The sequence below is a fragment of the Carcharhinus amblyrhynchos genome, chromosome 5 (assembly GCF_965287045.1).
Source record: "Carcharhinus amblyrhynchos chromosome 5, sCarAmb.v2.hapA, whole genome shotgun sequence".
In the NCBI taxonomy this organism is placed as follows: domain Eukaryota; kingdom Metazoa; phylum Chordata; class Chondrichthyes; order Carcharhiniformes; family Carcharhinidae; genus Carcharhinus; species Carcharhinus amblyrhynchos.
In genome coordinates this window covers 89,933,913-89,956,608 of record NC_137328.1, presented here as the reverse complement: position 1 = coordinate 89,956,608, position 22,696 = coordinate 89,933,913, and the positions used below count along the sequence as shown (strand labels likewise).

Sequence of the window (22,696 nt, the reverse complement as noted above, 5' to 3'; positions counted from 1 at the left end):
CTGATCCTGACAACTTGAGTAAAAACATGGGCAGCATGGTGGCACAGTGGTTAGCACTGCTGCCTCACAGTGTCGGGGATCTGGGTTCAATTCCGGCCTTAGGTCACTATGTGGAGTTTGCACATTCTGCCCCCATCTGCATGGGTTTCCTCCAGGTGGTCCAGTTTCCTCCCACAGTCCAAAGATGTGCATGTTAGGTTGACTGGCTATGCTAAATTGTCCCTAGTGTCGGAGGATTAGTAGTGTAAATATTGGGGTTACAGGAATAGGGCCTGGGTGGGATTGTGACTGGTGCAGACTCAACGGGCCGAATGGCCTCCTTCTGTAGGGATTCAATGATTTCCTGTCATCTCTTATCTAGATTTTTTGCCAATGGTTTTGAATCCAATAACCTATTACCAAAAGGAGTAATTTCCTACATATCTAATAAAACCACTCATCTCAAAATCCTCTATTAAGCATTCTCTTAAGTTCCCATTTCCAAGGAGAATGATCCAAACATTTCCAGCTTCCTGTTAGAACCAAGGTCTGTCGTCCATGGAAACCTCCTTTGTATATTTTCTGAGGCATTTTACATGTTTCTTGAAATGTGTTACCCAAAATGTCCCTAACACTTCAGCTGAGATCCATCCAATGGTTATAAATGTTGTCATGGTCTCTTATTTCTCATAAACTTAAGAAAGCCAATTTTTTTTAGTATGTCATCAATTTGCACTGCTCTCTTAAGGATTTGTGTTTACGAGCATTCAAGGACTCTGCTCGGTAACACTTCCGAATTGTTATTTATATACAGTACCTTGTATTTCCATTTTAGTCCTCCTGTAGTGCATCACTTCACATTTCTCCATGTGAGACCACATCTGCTTTGTTGACTTCACCATCCTGCCTATCATCTTGAAGTCCATATCATTCTCATCACGATTATTTTACAAAGTATCATATTATCTGCAGATTTTACAATGCTTCCTACACTTGAATAAAGGCAAAATACTGCAGATGCTGGAATCTGAAACAAAAATGGAGAATACTGGAAAATCTCAGCAGGTCTGACAGCATCTGTGGAGAGAGAATAGAGCCAACTTTTTGAGTCAGTATGACTCTGCATCAGAGCTGAAGACAAGAAAAATAGGACAAGGTTTATACTGAGGTTGAGGTGATGGAGGCTGTCCCACTGAACTAATTTCTTCCAGTCTTGATTCCATTTTCTCTCGTCTTGTCCAGTCCCTTCCCTAAATTCCTCTGATGCCCTATGCCAGATCAACAACTTTCAGTTCCCTGACTTAAACTGCCTCCTCCTCACCATGGATGTCCAATCTCTCTACACCTCCATACTCAGCCTGGATGGCCTGAGAGTTCTTTGCTTCTTCCTCAAACAGAAGTCTGGACAATTTCTATCCACCACCACTCTCCTCTGGCTGAACTTGTTCTTTCACTCAACAATTTCTCCTTTAACTCATCTTATTTCCTCCAAGTAAAAGGTGTGGCTATGAGCATGTGTGTGGGTCTCAATTATGCTCATCTCTTTGTAGTGTATGTGGGGTATTCCCTATTCCAATCCTAATTCAGCCCCCTCCTACAACTTTTTCATCGGGATGTCAACAACTATTTTGGTGCCTTTTCGTGCTCTTGCCCGGACTGGAAAAAAATTTATCAATTTCGTTTCTGGCTTTCACCCCACCTTCACCATCACATGGTTTATCTCTGACAGTTCTCTTTCTTGACCTCTGTCTCCATTTCTGGTGATGGACTGTCCACCACTACCCATTACAAGCCCCACTGAATCTCACAGCTATCTTCACCACAGCTCTTCACACCCCACATCCTGTAAAGGACTCCCATCTTATTCTATTCTCTCTGTTCCTTCACCTCTGCTGAATCTCTTCCAATTATGCCACTTTCCAAAACGGCACTGCTGATATGTCTTCCCTCTTCCTCAATCATGATTTTCAACCTACCGTGGTTGATAGGGCTCTGAATTGTATCTGACTCATCTGCCAGGCCATTGCTCTCACTTCGCCTCCGCTCCATCCCAGAACCAGGATAGGGTCCCCCTTGTCCTCATTTTTCACCCCATCAGCCTCCACACTCAAAGGATCATCCACCGCAATTTCTGCCAACTCCAGCATAGTGCCCCTGAACATCTGCCCATCATTCCCCCGTCAGCATTCTGCAGGGACTATTCCCTCTGGGACACCCTGATCTACTCCTTTATCACACCTGATGCCTCATCAACCATCAACAGAACCTTCCTAAGCAATTGTAGGAGATGCAACACCTGCCCCTTCACCACCTCATTGCTCACCATCCCAAGGCCTCAACGCTCTTTTCAGTTGAAGCAGCACTTCATCTGCACTTCCTTTAATCTGATCTATTGCATTCGCTGCTCCAAATGCGGACTGGGTGACTGTTTTGCAGGACATCTTTGGTCCGTCCGCAAGCAGGACCTAGACCTTCCTGTGGCTTGTCATTTCAACATACCACCCTGCTCTTCTGTCCACATATTTGTCCATGACCTTTTGCAATATTTCAATGAAGCCAGCATTAACTGGAGAAATAGCATCTCATCTTCTGATTTGGCACTTTACAGACTTTGGGACTGAACGTTAAGTTCAACAACTTAGGGTGGCATGGTAGCATGGTGTTTACACTGCTGCTTCACAGCTCTAGAGACCTGGGTTCGATTCCTTGCTTGGGTCACTGTCTGTGTGGAGTTTGCACATTCTCCTCATGTCTGCGTGGGTTTCCAATGGGTGCTCTGGTTTCCTCCCACAGTCCAAAGATATGCGGGGTAGGTTGATCGGCTAAGCTAAAATTGCCCTTTTATGTCCTGAGATGCGTAGTTTAGAGGGATTAGTGAGTAAATGTGTCGGGATATGGGGATAGGGTCTGGGTGGGATTGTGGTTGGTGCAGACTCGATGGGCCAGATAGCCTCTTTCTGCACTGTAAGGTTTCTATGATTTTATAAACTTCAGAGCATGAACTCTTTCTGCCACCTTCACTTCATTTCCATTTTAGTTTATTTCATTTCTTCTTTTCATTTTATTAATCCAATTTTATTACTTTATGTTTTTACTTTTCCATTTCTACAGTTTTGCTTTCAGTCTTGTTTCACTGCCCCTCATCTCTCTCTCACACACACTCACACACACTCCCCCCCCCCCCCCCCCCCCCAATCTCACTAGGGCCATCTGCCACAAAAATCAAATCAATTAGATGGAGCACCAATGGTTTTAAATTGGTGCGTCATTATTTCTTTTGATTTTTATGAAAACAAGTTTGAATGCAAATATGTTTGATTAGTGTATTAGCCTCGAGTTGTTGGCTAGTGTATTGCCAATTTTAATATGTTACTGCCACTTGAGTGGCTGACCCATTGACTGATTGTGATGCATTACTGGTCAACCTCCTGTGCTATTGGAGATGATCAGTTTTATGTTCTGCTGGTCACCCCCAACCTATTATGTTTTATATCATCCCACTCCTTTGAACTTCCCAGTCGACTCCTTTCTTCTGTGGTCAACCCACCTTGCCTTTAACCATTCATCCGCTACTTTAGAATTCAAAAAAATAATCAGTTCAAATTGAAGACCGAAATTGTTTGTCTATCTTTTTTTATTTGTCTCGTGTATTTGTGTGCGTGTCTTGTTCTCATACATGCTGTACTCTTTTTGCCCCTTTTTCTCAAGCTGTTCCCAGATGCTTGTGTATGCGTATTGTTGGCTTAACGCATTTAGCCTTAAAGTTTACGAGAATTATTTTTAGTTCGAACACTGAATCCTTTTCTCTACTTTTACTTTTTCCCCCCAAAAGTGAATGTTTCTGTGTTCTATCACAAAGTTAATGAATATTTTCTAATTTTCTTAAAATTTGAGTGCTAAGAGTCAGAAGTTACTTGATTCATATAGCCAAACAAGGTATAAATCTATCCTGGCAAAGTGGGCACACATCATTTGCTGAGTCTGCACAAACCAAATTCATCTTGCAGTCATGGTCCCCAGTTCTTTTGAAAAAGGCTGCTGCTTTCAATAAAATTTTAACCTGTTTTAAGTGTTAGATTTGCTTGTGGGAGAGCACTTTGAAGATAGTGACCACAATTCAATGTTCTTCATTATTACAGTTGAGAGGGATAGGGTCACACGGCAGGGTAAGGTTTATAATTTGGGCAGAGGTAGTAATGATGCGATTAGGCAAGAATTAGGGAGCATTAGATGGGAACAGAAACTGTCAGGTATGGGCACAAACGAAAAGTGGAGTTTTTTTTTCAAGGAACAAATACTGCATGTCCTTGATAGGTATGTCCCTGGCAGGCAGGGAGGAAATGGCTGAGTTAGGGAACCATGGTTCACAAAGGAGGTTGAATGTCTTGTCAAGAGGAAAAAGGGACCTTATGTAAGGATGAGAAAACAAGGTTCAGTTGGGTTGCTTGAGGGTTACAAGGTAACTAGAAATGAGCTTTAAGAAAAAGGGCGTAGGAGAACTAGGAGGGGGCATGAAAAGTCCTTGGCGGGTCAGATAGAGGAAAACCCCAAGGCTTTTTACTCTTATGTGAGAAATAAAAGAATGACTAGGGTGAGGTTAGGAGAGAATACAGTCGAGGTTTACCAGGATGTTGCCTGGTATGGAGGGTCTTAGCTATGAGGAGAGATTGGGTAAACTGGGGTTGTTCTCCCTGGAAAGACAGAGAATGAGGGGAGACCTAATAGACCTAATGTACAAAATTATGAAGGGTATAGATAGGGCGAACAGTGGGAAGCTTTTTCCCAGGTTGGAGGTGACGATCACAAGGGGTCACGGGCTCAAGGTGAGAGGGGCGAGGTTTAACTCAGGTATCAGAGGGACTTTTTTACACAGGGTGGTGGGGGCCTGGAATGCACTGCCAAGTAGGGTGGTGGAGGCGGACATGCTGGGATTGTTTAAGACTTACCTGGATAGTTACACAAGCAGACTGGGAATGGAGGGATATAAACGTAAGAACATGGAGCAGGAGTAGGCCATCTAGCCCTTTGAGCCTGCCCCGCCATTCAATAAGATCATGGCTGATCTGAAGTGGCTCAGTTCCGCATTCCCGCTTTCTCCTCATAACCCTTAATTCCCTTGCCTACCAACAACCTATCTACCCGTGTCTTAAATATATTTAGCAAGGTAGCCTCCACCACTTCAACAGGCAGAGAATCCCAGAGATTCACCACCCCTTGAGTGAAGAAGTTCCTCCTCAACTCTGTTCTAAACTGGACCCCCCCTCCCCCCCCGAGGCTGTACCCTCTAGTCCTGTTGTCCTTTCTGAGTGGGAAGAATCTCTCTACCTCTACCCTGTCCATCCCTTTCATTATCTTATACGTCTCTATAAGATCCCCCCCATATCCCTCTAAACTCCGAGTACAGACCCAGTTTATTTAGTCTCTCTTCATAGTCTAACCCCTTCATCTCCGATATCAGCCTAGTGAACCTCCTCTACTCCCTCCAAGGCCAAAATATCTTTGCGCAAGTGCGGCGACCAAAACTGCACACATTACTCCAGCTGCGGCCTCACCAATGCCCTGTACAGTTGCAGCAAGACCTCCCTGCTTTTATATTCTATCCCCTTCGCTATAAAGGCCAGCATCCCATTCGCTGCCTTGATCACCTGCTGCACCTGCAGACAGGGTTTTTGCAACTCATGCACAAGGACACCCAGGTCCCTCTGCACTGTAGCATGCTGCAGCTTTTCACCCTTTAAATAGTAATCCCTCCTACTATTATTCCTGCCAAAGTGGATAACCTCACACTTGCTAACATTGTACTCCATCTGCCACGTCCTCGGCTACTTGCTCAGCCTATCTAGATCTCTCTGCAGACTTTCCACTCCGTCCGCACAATTTGCTTGTCCACTCATCTTTGTGTCATCAGCAAATTTCGTCATCCTACACTCTGCCCCCTCCTCCAGATCATCTATATAAATGGTAAATAGCTGAGGCCCCAGCACCGATCTCTGCAGCACTCCACTAGTTACCAACCGCCAATCAGAAAAGCACCCATTGATACTAACTCTCTGCCTCCTATTAGACAACCAATCCTCTATCCACGCTAATACCTTATCCCCAACTCCATGCCCCCTAACCTTTTGAAGCAACCCTTTGTGCGGGACCTTATCAAACGCCTTTTGAAGATCGAGAAACACTACATCCACCGGTTCCCCTCTGTCTACCGCACTAGTCACATCCTCGTAGAATTCCAATAAATTCGTCAAACACGACTTCCCCTTAACGAATCCTTGCTGTGTCTGTTCTATCAAACAATTCTTCTCTAGGTGCCTCGCTATTTCTTCTTTGATAACGGATTCAAGCATTTTTCCAACAACAGATGTTAAACTAACTGGCCTATTATTCCCTGCCTCTTGCCTGCTACCTTTTTTAAACAGCGGCATAACATTAGCCGTTTTCCAATCTTCTGGCACTTCCCCAGAATCCAGCGAAGTTTGGTAAATAATCACTAAGGCATCCACTATCACCTCTGCCATTTCCTTCAGAACCCTGGGATGCATTCCATCTGGTCCTGGGGACTTGTCCACCATCAGTCCCGCTAGTCGATCAAGCACTACCTCTCTAGTGACAGTAATCGCATTCAGGCCCTCAACTCCGACCATCCTTCTATCTTTAATATCTGGCAAACTATTCGCGTCCTCCTCTGCGAAGATCGAGGCAAAAAACTTATTTAAGGCCTCAGCCATTTCCTCATCTCCCACCACTAAATCCCCCCTCTCATCCTCTAAGGGTCCAACATTCACACTAGCCTGCCTCCTCCACTTTATAGATTTGTAAAAACTCTTACTGTCCTTTTTTATATTTAGTGCTAGTTTAGCTTCATAGTCTATCCTTCCTTTCTTTATCAACTTCTTAGTCAATCTTTGTTGATTTTTAAACCTCTCCCAATCTTCTACTTGCCCACTACTTTTAGCTACTCTAAACGCATCAGCTTTTAATTTAATACTCTCCTTTATTTCCTTCGATAACCACGGCTGATTATCCCTTCTCCTACATTCCTCCTTTACCATTGGAATATATTTCTGCTGAGCACCGAGAAAGATCTCCTTAAAGATCCTCCACTGCTCCTCAGGTCTAGTTGGTCCAATGGTCTAGTTGGACCAATGAGCGGCACAGGCTTGGAGGGCCAAAGGGCCTGTTTCCTGTGCTGTACTGTTCTTTGTCCTTTGTTCTTTTGTCAGTCAAGGATAGGAGTGGGAACTTGTGCATGGAGTCAGAAGAGATAGGTGAGGCATTGAATGAATCCTTTCCTTTATTGCTTGCTAAGGAGAGGGGCCATGTTTTTGGGGATGAGAGTGTGATACAGACTGATAGGATGGAGGAGGTAGATGTTCTGAGGGGGGATGTATTAGCAATTTTGAAAAATCTGAGCGTGGATAAGTCCCCTGGGCCAGATGGGATACATCCTAGGATTGGTGGAGTAGTGGATGTAGTGGATGAGGTGGAGGGCTCTTGTACGCTGCAAAGAGACATTGATAGGATGCAGAGCTGGGCAGAAAAGTGGCAGGTGGCTTTTAACCTTGATAAGTGCAAGGTGATTAATTTTGGTAGGACAAATTTGAATGCGGATTACAGGGTCAACGGCAGGATTCTGAGGAATGTGGAGGAACAGAGAGACCTTGGGGTTCATATCCACAGATTTCTGAAGGTTGCCACTCAAGTTGATAGAGCCATGAAGAAGGCTTATGGTGTGTTAGTGTTTATTAACAGGGGGTTTGAGTTTAAGAGCCACGGGGCTGCAACTATACCAGACCTTGGTGAGACTACATTTGGAATATTGTGTGCAGTTCTGGTCACCTCATTATAAGAAGGGTGTGGAAGCATTGGAGAGAGTGCAGAAGAGATTTACCAGGATGCTGCCTGGTTTGGAGGGTAGGTCTCATGAGGAAAGGTTGAGGGAGCTGGGGCTTTTCTCTTTAGAGCGGAGGAGGATGAGAGGTGACTCAGTAGAAGTTTATAAGATGATGAGGGGGATAGATAGAGTGGACGTGCAGAGACTATTTTCTCGGGTGGATGTTGCTGTTACTAGGAGGCATAACTATAAGGTTCATGGTGGGACATGTAGGAGAGATGTCTGAGGTAGATTCTTTACTAGAGAGTGGTTGGGGTGTGGAATGCACTGCCTGCTGTGATAGTGGAGTCAGACACTTTAGGAACTTTGAAGTGGTTGTCGGATAGGCACATGGAGCGCACCAGAATGATAGGGACTGGGATAGCTTGATCTTGGGTTTGGACATAGCTCAGCACAACATCGAGGGCCGAAGGGCCTGTACTGTTCTATGTTCTAAATAACAAAAACAATTTAGAGTGTAATTTTAACAGTGTTGTTAGGAGATATATAGTGTTTTAAATCCTGTTTTAGTCATTGTATTGGACATTAAAAACTCAGTTGATGGAAGAAAAGCTAGTAGATAGGAAAGTAAAACTCAGAAGTTCTTTCTGAGTGACTTGTTTGGCATGTATAGGTACTGTGAAATAGCAGCTTAATACTTCTGATATATTGGAAATATGTCAGTGCCACCTACAGGACTAATCAGTATTGTACTTGTAATTTGATTTTAATGGGATGTTCATTGAATTTACAGAATTCCATGTATATTAAGTTGGTTACATAATTGTGTAAAACCGGAACCATTTCTGCTTGGCAAAATCTCGTACCGCCCCAAGACTGGAAATTACCACCTGAGATCAATAGATCTTTAAATAGTAGTCAAATTCTTCATTCTGCCTGCGATGAATCCCACAGCGGGCAGAAAAGTTAGCCCCATGTATTTGAATATGAGCATTTACTGGTAGTGTATCATTTCCAAGTTAGTGTCTTCCTAAAACTTGGTACAAATTGGCATTTGTGTCTTTTAATAAGGGACCATATCTTCAGTTTTTTTTTGTTTTCCTTGTCTTTTCAACTTTTAATTCAGTTGTTTTTTTTAAATTTTATATTCATGTTTATCTAGATTATTTGTATACCTGAATCTAAAGTGCAACAGTAGTCTAGAATTTCTGTCGATAGCATACTATAATGTTTGAACACAGTTTAATTCTTTAATGATTGAATCTCATTCTCTTTTGTTTAAATTAATTATTAATAATGGAGTTTGATAAACTCTGAAATATATTACTGTTCTGTAATATTTACAGAAAAGCAATTGAGGACAAGATGTAAATTGAGCCAAACTTTCAAAATTAGTCTTGTGCTTCAAAATGGAATTCAATTTATTGTAGAAAATGATTTTTAAGTTTTCAATAAACTGGTTGAAATTGGTATTTTTCTACATATCTAGCAGTAAGGATTTTAAAAAATAAATTGATGTGGAGTGCACTACTTCAGTGCATTTCTGTTATATCTTGATGCTAATAAGTTCTGACATTCTGCCTTCTGAGATGCTTTAACAAAGCTGCTTTACCAACATGCGAACTGCTACGTGACTTCCAGTTATCCACCTTGCAGAATCACAAATTCAGTGCTTAGTTGCAGTGCAGTTAGTTCAGTGCACCAGATGAGGTAGGTTGCATTTGTTTTTTTGGTGGGATAGTATTTTAGAATTCTATAAGAATGTAAAGAAATGTTAAAGTACACAGTACAGTGGGGTATTCCTTTTTTTTGATTATAATCTTTGTTGAAATTCACATAGCAGGTAATGTAGGAGAGAAATACTTTGCTATGGTTTATTGCCTGTCTAATGTGATGGGATGCTAGATTAATCTGTTTTTAGTGTTTTTGTATTGGGATGCCAAAATAAATTTTCATATGTTTTCATTAACCATGATTCAGAATAGCTATTCAATAATTGTTAGATATTTCTAATTTATGTGATCATATAATAATTGAATGCTGCTAATTGAATATTATGCATGGCTTCAACCCTGGCTAATGGTTTTCATCAAGTACATTTGTGGCTTATAGCTTTCAAAATATGTTTCTTTTTAAATAAACCTGTACATTTTGCCTTAACTTGACTAATTTTCCTATGTTACTAAATAGAGCATGTGCAGTGTTTTAGATTTCTTGATAGGACTCTCCAATTCTTTCTGTGTAAAATTGCAGCTGCAACATTGACTCATTAAAGATTATTGATTTTTTTTTTGCTGTTCGAGTTTGGAAGAACTCAAATGGAAATATCAACACTTGCTACAGAGAATCTTCAGAATTGCACTTTGCAGTAACTTGCAGAGAAATGAAATCATAGTTTTACACAACTAGTGTATTTTAAATTGATGATCAGCTTTTTAGAAAATTACAATTCTATGGCCAGTAAGAAAGCTGAAAATTTTTGAGTGGTGCTTTGGAAGCGATGTTGGTGGTTTAGTGATGCATATTACCCTGCCCATTGAGCATACACACAGATGTTTGTCTATATATAGCCATTTATGACTTAATGGTGCTACTGAACCATATGTGAATTTAGAGTGTCTTTCAAGTTTCACTCTTAACATTCATTCATTGACCAATTTGAGGGTACATCTACTTTTTTTGATTTCAGTGGACAAAAGTATTAACAAAGGACAGTTACACTTCAGTGTAGTTCGAGCCAATATAGAAACTTAGAAGAAATATTTGTTATGTTGATATGTATTAAGATGAGCTTTCAACACTGTCATACTATTTAATAGAATGGTGTTTTTATGAGTAAAGGTGCATTTCATGCAGACTTCATGATTGACTAGATATGAATGTTAAGTTTAGCTCGGTTGATTTTCCACATAACCTCAAGTTTATCCACTTACCTGAGTGCTTCCTCAGACTTACATTACTAAGCTGTATAATTTATCAAGAATGGGATATTGTTGATCTTGGCGTGTTAATCATAGAATCCCTGCAGTGCAGAAGGAAGCCATTTGCCCCATTGAGTCCACACTGATCACAATACCACCCAGGCCCTATTCCTGTAAACCCACATACTAACTCTTTTTTTAATCCCCTGACACCATGGTCAATTTAGCATAATCAATCAACCTAAAGCACCCATCTTTGGACTGTGGGAGGAAACCAGAGCACCTGGAGGAAACCCATGCAGACACAGGGAGAATGTGCAAACTCCACACTGACGGTGACCTGAGGCTGGAGTTGAACCCAGGTCCCTAGCGCTGTGAGGCAGCAGTGTGCACTTTGTCACCATGTTACCTAAGCTGTAGAAGTTTCTGGTGCATTTATGACTTGATGTTATATAAATAATTGAACGTTGCAGTAGTAAATTGAGGCACTTATAAGTAAAATTAAATGCCTTTCGGGTCACGTGTTGTAAACATAAGAAAGGCTGTGTTTTTTGCAAACTCTGGCGCTACTAATCTTTTAATCCTTTTATGCAGAACCTTTAATTAGCTAATCTTGGAGTGCATGTTCTGTGCTATATTCCTTGAAAATCCTTGTTAAGTTGGGGTGATTGGGAGCGTAGTAAAGTCAAGAAAATCCTCGATTGATTAAGGCTGTCGGAGACAGCCAGATTGGGGCCTTGTTCACCGTAGTGGTTTAGCTGGTGAGTGGGCTCACACTCTGGTGATGTTGTAGACATTGAGATACCGACTGTCTTAGTGGGTAAAGTTATAGATGACAGTCTCAGCTCCCTGGTGCAAATTATTGGTACTCATGTTGATGAGCTGCAAGATATCCAAAAGAAAATGAATGAAGTGAAGGAAAGAATCCTGTCAGCCAAGTGGGCAGCTTCTTTGAAGGTCCTTGGAAATTCTGCTTCATGGTATGTTAGACATCCTGCCTAATTCATGCCTGGGTTCAGTCTACACTTCCCGCTCAGAAAGGACAGTAGGACTAGGGGGCACAGCCTCAAGATAAAGGGGGGGCGGTTTAGAACGGAGTTGAGGAAGAACTTCTTCACTCAAAAAGGGTGGTGAATCTCTGGAATTCTCTGCCCGTTGAAGTGGTGGAGGCTACCTCGCTAAATATTTTTAAGACGCGGGTTGATGGGTTTTTGATAAGAGAGGGGATTAAGGGTTATGGGGAGAGGGCGGGAATGTGGAACTGAGCCACGACAGATCAGCCATGATCTTATTGAATGGCGGGGCAGGCTCGAAGGGCTAGATGGCCTACTCCTGCTCCTATTTCTTATGTTCTTATGTTCTCGCAGTTTTGGAAAAGCAGCCAGCATAATCAAGGACCCCTCGCACTCTGGGCATCCTCACTTCCACCTTCTTCTGTCAGGAAAAAGATACAGAAATCTGAAAATAAACACTAACTGATACAAGAACAGCTTCTTCCCTGCTGTCATCAGACTTCTATTCCCATCCTATATTAAACTGATCTTTCTCTTCACCATGTCCGTAACTGCAACACTATATTCTTCACCCTATTCTTTCCTTCTCCCCTGTGTACTGTATGAATGGTATTTTGTCTGTACAGTGCACAAGAAACAATACTTGTCACATGTATTAAGATATAGTGAAAATATCAAAGCAAATAATTTCGAGATGGGGCCAGAGAAAAAATATTTTGAAAGGAGCTCAGGATAATTTCCCAGCCGAATTTGAGAACTGGTTTATATGCTCTCATAATGGTTTATATGCTGTCATAAAGGCTGGGCATATCAAGTTTGAAGAAGCATACTCTATCCGGTTTTTGAAATCTGGGGTGGTTATAGGCTCCAATTGCTGGTCTTGCGTTGTCTTAACTTTGGTGTTTGTTGAGGGGGGCTGGACACAGTTGATCTCACCACCTGCTGGGGCCAAATCTCTCTCTACTGGGGCTTCTAGGCGATGGTACAGAGGAAGTGCAGAGGCTTTGGTGGAACTATGGACAGATCCTTGATGTGGCTCGACAATCCTCTCGAGGCTTTGGCCTTTTCAAGCTCCATGGATGGCTTTGTTATCCTGAAGTTCATCATTAATCCTGAATTATTCTTTGTGATTATAATCCTGATTTTTGTGATGCTGTCTTTAACCTGACAAGGATGCTTGATATTTGTGACCTGAGGCATATGTCGCCAGCTATCATGTTATTCTTTGAAAGCCAGTGTTACGCATTTATTCATAATGGAGTTCCACCATTGGTATGCTCTGGTGGTGGAAAGAGGGAGACCTTAGTTTAAGATGTGTGACATTCAAGCTTGGTCTTTCTGTGTGGCATCAGGAGAGCAGGGTAGACAAGGGGATCTGCCCATCCTGCTTCTGGCCTGTGTCAAATCTAAACTTTTGAGGTCTAGTGTTTGTAATACAGAGATATTTTCTTTGCCTGTGGGTCTCCTTTGTTCTATTGGGGAGTGTACAGGGTTGGTTGTATGACATCAGGATTAGGTGATATTTATCCTTTCTTTTGTATTGTAATCCTGGATAAAGATCCTTATAATGGATCTTTATATTATATGGCATCCTTTAATTATGGACAATATGAGTAGCCTCACAGCAGGGAGGTGAGCAAGCAGTTTGGTATAGAAATGGTAGGTACGACCTTAAGTCCTAAATCCCCTTTAGAACTAATGGTGGTGTTGTGCTTTTTGTTTTTTGTTGTTAATTTGGGGTTGAAGAATCCTTATTGGCATCCTATGCAGGTATAGACAAATCACACATCCTGAAAAAGACTGGGTTTAATTATCATTGGCACCTCCCAGCATATCAGCGTACAGGAATGAGATAGAGAATCTGGTGAACTGGTGCAGCAACAATAATCCCTCCCTCAATGTCAACAAAACAAAGGAGATAATCATCAACTTCAGGAAATGTAAAGGATGTAGACAAGGGCATGTTCTCAATGGGGACGAAACAAAAAGGGTTGAGAGCTTTCAGTTTTTAGGTGTCCAGATCACCAACAATCTGTCCTGGTCCCTTCCCTTGCCAACACTATAGTTAAGAAAGCCCATCAATGCCTCTACTTTCTCAGAAGACAAAGAAATTTGGCATGTCAGCTACGACAAGTCCAACTGGTTTATTTGGTAGCACAAGCTTTCAGAGTGTCACTGCCTTCTTCAGGTGAGTGAGGAGTTGTGTTCACAAACAGGGCATATATGGACACAAACTCAATTTACAAGATAATGGTTGGAATGCCAGTCTTTACAGGTAATCAAGTCTTAAAGGTACAGACAGGCGACGGTGCAGAGGGACCTCGGGGTCCTTGTGCATGAGTCGCAAAAACCCAGCTTGCAGGTGCAGCAGGTGTTCAGGAAGGCGAATGGGATGCTGGCCTTCATAGCGAGGGGGATTGAATATAAAAGTAGGGAGGTCTTGCTGCGGCTGTATAGGGCATTGGTGAGGCCGCAGCTGGAGTACTGTGTGCAGTTTTGGGCACCGTACTTATGCAAGGATATTTTGGCCTTGGAGGGAGTGCAGAGGAGGTTTACTAGGCTGATACCGGAGTTGAGGGGGTTGAGCTATGAGGAGAGGCTGAATAAACTAGGTTTGTACTCGCTGGAGTTTAGAAGAATGAGGGGGGATCTCATTGAGACGTATAAGATGATGAATGGGATGGATAGGATAGAGGTGGAGAGACTCTTCCCGCTCAGAAAGGACAGTAGGACTAGGGGGCACAGCCTCAAGATAAAGGGGGGGCGGTTTAGAACGGAGTTGAGGAAGAACTTCTTCACTCAAAGGGTGGTGAATCTCTGGAATTCTCTGCCCGTTGAAGTGGTGGAGGCTACCTCGCTAAATATTTTTAAGAAGCGAGTTGATGGGTTTTTGATAAGAGAGGGGATTAAGGGTTATGGGGAGAGGGCGGGAATGTGGAACTGAGCCACGACAGATCAGCCATGATCTTATTGAATGGCGGGGCAGGCTCGAAGGGCTAGATGGCCTACTCCTGCTCCTATTTCTTATGTTCTTATGACAGTGGAGAGAGGGTTAAGCACAGGTTAAAGAGGTGTATATTGTCTCCAGCCAGGATAGTGAGATTTTGCAAGCCCAGGCAAGTCATGGGGGGGTATAGATAGTGTGACATGAATCCAAGATCCCGGTTGAGGCCGCTGTTGTGTGCAAAACTTGGCTATCAGTCTCTGCTCAGCGATTCTGCGTTGTCGTGTGTCGTGACGGCCATCTTGGAGAACACTTACACGAAGATCAGAGGTTGAATGCCCGTGACTGCTGAAGTGTTCCTTGACAGAAAGAGAACACTCCTGCCTGGTGATTGTCAAGCAGTGTTCATTCGTCCGTTGTACAAAGAGCAACCCAGCACGGGAAACAGGCCCTTCGGCCCAACGAGCCCGCGCCACCATTTCAACAAAGCATTTTCCTACACCTACCCTGCCCCGTGTGTATGTGAATGGTACCCCTAATGTAGCCAGATCCAGGGGAGAATAGTGTAGGGTCAATTTGGTACACCAGTCAGCCTAAGAGCACGTCTTTGGGGTGTGGGAGGAAACCGGAGCACCCGGAGGAAACCCATGCAACCACAGGGAGAATGCGCAAACTCCCACAGATACAGGCCTAAATCCATGTATCTGCACAGCTAGCAGCAATAGTCACTGAGCTGTTGTGGTGCCCGTCTGCTGGTCCAGGATTAAACACACACAACAACACGAAGTACTAGGCCACTCGCGAAGCCTCCAAGAGCAGCCCACGCATAACCCACCGTGTGCATGCCCCTCATTTAACAACAAGGTGGACCGACACCTGTGGATTAAAAGAGACAAAACATTAACATGTAATATTACATTAACATGTAATATTACATTAACATGTAATATTACATTAACATGTAATATTACATTTCCAGTGTCGTCCCGAGGCTCTGACCAGTTTTAATACCGTCTTCTATAACCCTCCATACCTGTTTCACTTGTGTCTATCTAAGTAAACCTTAAACAAGTCCAACGTGCCTGCCTCCACCACCTTACTTGGTAGTGCATTCCATAACCCCACGACCCTCTGCGTGAAAAACCTTCCTCTAGTATCCAAATTATACTTCTCCCCCTCACCCTTAGATCGTGACCTCTCGTAATAGTTGTCTCCAATTGAGGGAAAAGCCTGCTACTGTTGACTCTATCTATTCCCTTCATTATTTTATACACCTCTATCAGGTCCCCCCTTAATGTCCGTCTTTCTCAGGAGAAGAGCCCCAGTTTTTCCAATCTTTCCTCATAACTCAGTCCTTCCATACCAGGCAGCATCCTAGTAAACCTCCTCTGCACTTTCCCCAGGATTTCCATGTCCTTCCGGTAGTAAGGTGACCAGAACTGGACGCAGTACCCCAAATGTGGTCTAACCAACGTTCTGTACAATTGAAGCATTAGCCGACAGCTCTTATACTGTATACCCCTTCCTGTAAAGGCTAGCATTCCATAAGCTTTCTTCACAACCTTCTCTACCTGTGTTGACACCTTCAGAGACTTGTGCACCTGCACTCCCAGGTCCCTCTGTATTTCTATACTCTTAATCGGTCTACCTTTTATCATGTAACTCCTCCCTGCATTATTCCTTTCAAAATGCATCACCTCGCATTTGTCAGGATTAAATTCCATCTGCCATCTATCTGCCCAGCATACCAACCTATCTATATCTTGCTGTGTCGCCTGACAATCCGCCTCAGTATCCGCCAGACCTGCCATCTTGGTGTCATCTGCAAACTTGCTGATCACACCACGTACGCCCTCTTCCAAGTCGTTTATATATATTACAAAGAGGAGTGGCCCCAGTACTGAGCCCTGCGGCACACCGCTGGTGACTGACCTCCAGCCAGAAAAGGACCCTTCCACTACTACTGTCTCCTGTTGCCCAGCCAGTTTTCAATCCATCTAGCTACCTGTCCTTGTATCCCATGTGCCTTAACCTTTTCTACCAGCCTACTGTGAGGGACTTTGTCAAACGCCTTACTGAAATCCATATAGATGACATCAACGGCTCGTCCATCGTCAACCGTTTTGTCACCACCTCAAAAAATTCTACCAGATTCGTAAGGCAAGACCTCCCCTGAACAAAGCCATGTTGCATATCCCTAATCGGATCGCAATGCTCCAAATGCTTATACATACTATCCCTAAGAATTTTTTCCAATAGTTTTCCTACTACCGATGTCAAACTCACTGGTCTATAATTACCAGGGTTATCCCTACTGCCATTTTTAAACAGCGGTACCACATTAGCTACCCTCCAGTCCTCTGGGACCTCACCTGTGTCCAAAGAAGAGACAAAGGTTTGCATCAGAGGCCCAGCAATTTCATCTTTCACCTCCCTAAGCAGCCTGGGATAAATACCGTCAGGCCCTGGAGCTTTATCCGTTTTCATGCTACCTAAAATCCCTAGCACTTCCTCCCTCGTAATGGATATTTCCTTCAAATGATCTACAGCATCCTCCAGGACATTACACGACACCAAACCCCTCTCCTTCGTGAATACCGACGCAAAGTATCCATTCAGGATCGTCCCCATTCCCTCAGACTCGATGCATAGCTCCCCTCGGAACCTTCCACACACCTGACAAAGGAACAGTGTTTCCGAAAGCTTGTGGGTTTACTATCAAATAAACTGATTGGACTTTAACCTGATGTTGTGAGACTTTTTACTGTGTTTACCCTAGTCCAATGCCAGCATCTCCACATCATGACCCCCATGACTTGTAGAGCTTGCAAAATCTCACTAACTGTCCTGGCTGGAGACAATACACACCTCTTTAACCTGTGCTTAACCCTCTCTCTACTCACATTGTCTGTACCTTTAAGACTTGATTACTTGTAAAGACTGGCATTCCAACTATTATCTTGTAAATTGAGTCTGTTTCTATATGTGCCCTGTTTATGAACATAACTTCTCGCTCATCTGAGAAGGAGTGACACTCCAAAAGCTTGTGCTACCAAATAATCTTGTTGGACTTTAACCTGGTGTTGTGAGACTTCTTACTGTTAATACATGTAACAATAATAAATCAAGTTTGGAGTTGGGGGAAATATATACTGCTGTATACCCAGGCATGGTCAGGAAAACATTGGTGCTGTGGGGGTTGTGACAGTGGCTACTTGGTTGTTTAGCTGCTGGAATGTACAGTGAGCACATCATCCTGTTGGGAGGAGGAGATTCTTGTCCCCTGGGATATCCTGACTGTGGGTGGCTGGGCGGCCTCTCCTCTTGTTGCTGTTCATGGGGGGAGTGGGGGAGGAGGAAATGGAAGACAGACAGGGTTGGGGGGGGTTACGGAAGACACAGAAAGGGGTGGAATTGGTGGCAGGGCATAAATAACATCTCATGACAAATAAGGGAAATTGTATTGTTTGAAGCCCAGCATGAATAATCCTGGCCTATTGATTCTTTCTTTAACCATGTCATTGTCCTATGTTTATCTTGGTGAATTATCCATTCCTGGGCCCTGAGGAGAATATACTAAATGAGGGAGTAGGCTGTCCTCCCCTGAGAGTCCTCCTTTTGGGAGTTGTATTCTCTGAGTGTGAACCCAAAAGCTGGTAAACTCTGATAATGATAAACTCAGATGATAAGTTTCTCTGATGAAGTTGTGACTATTTTGCTGATAATCTGCATGTGAGAGTGTACATTGTCAAACATCATCTTGTGTCTGTGATCTTATTCTGGTGTTCCTTTTTCTCCGAGGTTTCCTTTCATTCTCTGGGTCAGTGGAGTGCTGATATGGGTGTCGATTTATGGTACTTGATCCCTCAGGATTTCCCTCATCATGTTGGGAGGGAGAAGATTATATTTTTCCCCAAGATATCTCATCTGTGTTGACAGTTGTTCTTCCGGTTGGTGGGGCCCCCTTGGTGTGAAAATAAGTTAAAGTTCTGGCCGATGGTGGGGTTTAAGTGCCATCTCTGGTGGCTGGAGATGAGTGAGGCTTATTTTTTGATGAGTTCAAGTGTGATGCGAGAATTCTTGGCTTATTGGCTCTTTTATCTGTGTCAATATTCCTTATTTTCTTTGACTGTATAGGCAAGGGCAACAGCTATTTTGAAAATTTGCACATAGAAGGTGTGGTGATTATATTATACATTTATTCTCCCTAATGGAAGGTATCCTGGTATTCATGGGATCCAGAGTTAAGTTTAAATAACAGGGCTCTGTTTCATCTGCAGTCTTCCCATGAGGCTGTATAGCTCTGCTCCTGTTATCCTGTGTGTGAGAGTGTAATATGTATTGCCAGGTCTTGGGTTTGGATTTGAATCCTGATTGTCCCCTCTTTCTGTGGTATCCTTTCACTGCTTAGAGGTTTTGGGGTACTGTTTTAGGTTCTGATTGATTGATTCTATTTGATCCCATATGGCTTCCCTTATGCTATGTAGCTTGGCCCTTGTTATCCTTTGGGTGAGGATGTGCATCACTGTGCTGTTCTCCTGATATCCTTCGCTCTGTGTGATATCTTTCCATTATCCGTACAAAGTGAGGCACCAATTACAATGATTAAAACAAATTGTAATTGATATCCCAGAACCAGTTGTAATGATATGTGTCAAGTCTTTTCTGTATGTAAATGGGGAAAAATGATTATGGTGTATTGTAGCAATCCTTTGAGAGTTTGTTGAGTTTGTAAAAATAAAAATTAAGAATATTTTTAAAAATTAAATATCTTTGACATAGCAGTAAAAATTGGCCCCATTTTCATAAATAATGGTACGAAGAAGTTAGCATATTGGTAAGGAATAGGAATGGATTAAGGATTGAAGCAGAGGTGGTAAAATGGGTGTGAGAGGAGGGGTTTTTATGTCTATTCTGATGCACTAGCATTGAGAATTTCACTTGAGTAAAAGAGCTTATTATGACATTAAGGTGATTTACTGTTTTGATGTGACTTGGAGACAGTTTGCAGGAAAGTAAATGATCTTTTATTGACCCATTTGCTGCTTTCTGAATGTATGCAAGCAGTTGTGCTTCACTGGATAATTGGTTGAATTCTTAACTTGGGAGAGCAAAAAAGTGACGCAGTACATGTTTGGTCTCGATATTGGTTTTCACATTAACATGCCTGCGGATGATGAGGGAACTTCATTGATGACTTGTCACTTATCACTATGGGGGATGGAGTCCTCTGTCATGTCAGGATATTATGTTCTGCCAACATTTGGAACAAAAGAAAGGAGAGAGCACCTTTAACAAGGCTTTGCTAAGTTTGTCTATTTCCCTCTGTACATCAAGTCTTGAATTAGGCTCCTGGTCTATCACACAGGAAGGTTGTACCTTCATTGAAACAGCATGTTAGTTACAGTGGCTCATATTCATGATGCATTGAATAAACTTTACTCTTTTTCATTAATTGGAATCTTTATTATCATTCTTTTCCTCAAATTTCTGGATGCTGATTCCACAACCTGAACATGAAACATATATTCCATCTGAAATGGCTCAAATTTCTTTAGATTATAATTTCAAGGTATTGAGGCAGCATTTAAATGCAGGTCCAGTAGAAGGATGGAAAATATTGCACCATGACAATTCACTGCACGTAATCACAGAATTAACATTAATTAAATGCACATGGTGACACAAAGGGCGAGATTTTATGGCCTCGCTCTGGTGAGACCGGAAATTCCTGCCCAAAGTCAACAGAGATTTCCATTGTTGGACCCTCACCCACACCGATCCTGTGGCAGGCAAGATGGTAGAGTTCTGGCCAAACTGTCTTAATTGACCCAAAGTGGTGCTGTGAAAATTCCTTATTCAAACGCTGTTGTGACTCCCTAATGGAATACTTGTCAAATAATGCAAAGCTAATATGTGGGCACAGCAAGCGAGAAGGAAACTAGTATGTCTGTCTTTATTGCAAGGGAATTGGAATACAAGAATAAGGAAGCTTTGCTTTTGCACACCTGGAGAGTACACCTGGAGAACTGTACTCCTTTTTGTCTCCATATCTAAAGAAGGATAGATTTACTTTGGAGTGGTAGAGTGAAGATTCATTAGATTGGTCTCTAGGATGAGAGAATTGTCCTGTGTTGAGAGGCCGAGTAAATTGGACCTCCATCGTATGGAGTGTAGAAGACGTACAAGATTTTGAAGGAGCTTGATAGGATTGCTGCCGAAAGGTCAGTCCCCCTGGCTGGGCATCCCAAAACACAGGGACACAATCTCAGGATAAGGAGTTAATAATTTAGGCCTGAGATGAGAGAGCTCGGAGTTGTGTGGCATTCTCTACCCAGAGGGTTGTGAGTTCTCCAATATTGACTATATTTAGGGTTGAGATAAACAGGATTTTGTGTACTCGGGGAGTCAAGGAATCTGGGGAGTGAACAGAAAAATGGAGTTCAATCAGAAAACCAGCCATGATCATACTTGATGAGAGAGTAGACTTGCATGGCCATGTCGTACACTCCAGCTCCTACTTCTTACTCTTTGGATGGAGAGACTGTCAGGAGAGCTTTGAAATCAGTTTTGAGGGCATTTTTAGTAGTTTCATTTTTTTGAAAAATTATGTGAAATTGAGAGGTTTTGTACTTTTTTACATTTCATATCGAGAATGGGATATCATTGAAGTATTATCTTAGTGTGGCAAAATTTACTTAAGCTATTGAAAACAAGTGAAGTGTAATTCTGTAAGTAGCAATTTGCATTTATATAGTATGCTTTTCATGTAGAAAGTTCTTTAAAGGCACAAGACCGATGCATCAAAAAAATGCGTTGTAAGCCATTGACTAGAAATATTAAAAGGGGTAACTAAAATAATATTTTTAGTTTTAAGGAGTGTATTAAAGGATGAGGGGAAAGAGTAGTGGATTTGGGAAGAAAAATGGTGCACCTTCTGTGATGAAAAAATTGCTGCTAAAGGATGGTAAGAAAGAGGATTGAAGAAGAGACTGGAACAGAAGAACTGAGTTCAAGTAGAGATGTAACATTGAGGTTATAGAGATAGGGAGGGCCCAGGCAGTTGAAGAATTTAAACACCAGGCCCCTGTTGTTTTCTGGGATGTAATTCTATTGCCTAAGTTGACTCAATGCTGCAAGAGTCCACTAAGTATGGAACAGCAAACAACGCAAGAAATGGAAGCAGAAGCAGGCCCTTCAAGCCTGCCCTACCATTCAAAACAATCATGGTTGATCTATGCCAACCTCAATTTCTTTTCTGTGCCATTTCCCCATAACCTTCTATTCCTCAATTTTATCCAATATTTATCCACCTCCACTTTAAATACTTATAATGATCCAGCCTCCACTACCCTTTGGGGCAGAAAATTCCAGAGATTCACCACCTTCTGCAAGAAGAAATTTATATGCATCTTAGTTTTAAATGACCAGCCCTTTGTCTTGTAACTATGTCCTCTTGTTTGAGACTCCCACTAGTGAAAGTATCTCACCATCTCCCCTGTCAAGGATCTTGTATGTTTGAATAAAATGAATAGAATGTTAAACAACAGTCTGTTAAGACTTAGAAACTCTGCTTCATGCTAAGACACTTCAGCACCATGTCATCTATATTGCCTCCCAATGTTAATACTTCTATAGTGGCCAGAATTAAATTTAATCTCATAATTTCATCTCTGCTCATTTGCATAACCTGTTAGTCATTTTATAAATTTTAAGCTTATAATTCAATATGATCAAGTTTGACCATCTTTAGCACTAACTTTTTTAATCTAGGTCATTTATATAAATTAGAAGGCAGAAATAATGAACACATGCTGAGCCCTAAAATGTACAATGTAATTGGTATTCCCCCAACAACTCTCACTATTGTATTAGAACATAGAACATAGAACATAGAACATTACAGCGCAGAACAGGCCCTTCGGCCCACGATGTTGCGCCGACCAGTTACAAAAACAATGACCCACTAGCCTATACCAATCCCTTTTCGTCCATAAACCTATCC

The 22,696-nt window shown here is 42.3% G+C and overlaps 1 protein-coding gene across 3 annotated transcripts in view; it reads left to right on the top strand.

Annotated features, from left to right (window-relative positions):
- The window catches only part of rasa1b (RAS p21 protein activator (GTPase activating protein) 1b), a 200,196-nt gene that overhangs the window by 29,064 nt on the left and 148,436 nt on the right, over positions 1–22,696 (top strand). Inside the window, exon 1 of one of the 3 annotated variants that reach the window (XM_080189168.1) lies at positions 9,495–9,523. The exons of the other annotated variants lie outside the window; for them this stretch is intronic. Within the exon in view, the coding sequence (XP_080045294.1) occupies positions 9,519–9,523 (5 nt within the window). The 5' untranslated portion in view covers positions 9,495–9,518. Of the gene's footprint in view, positions 1–9,494; positions 9,524–22,696 lie in introns of those variants that run through there. 3 annotated transcript variants of the gene reach the window in all.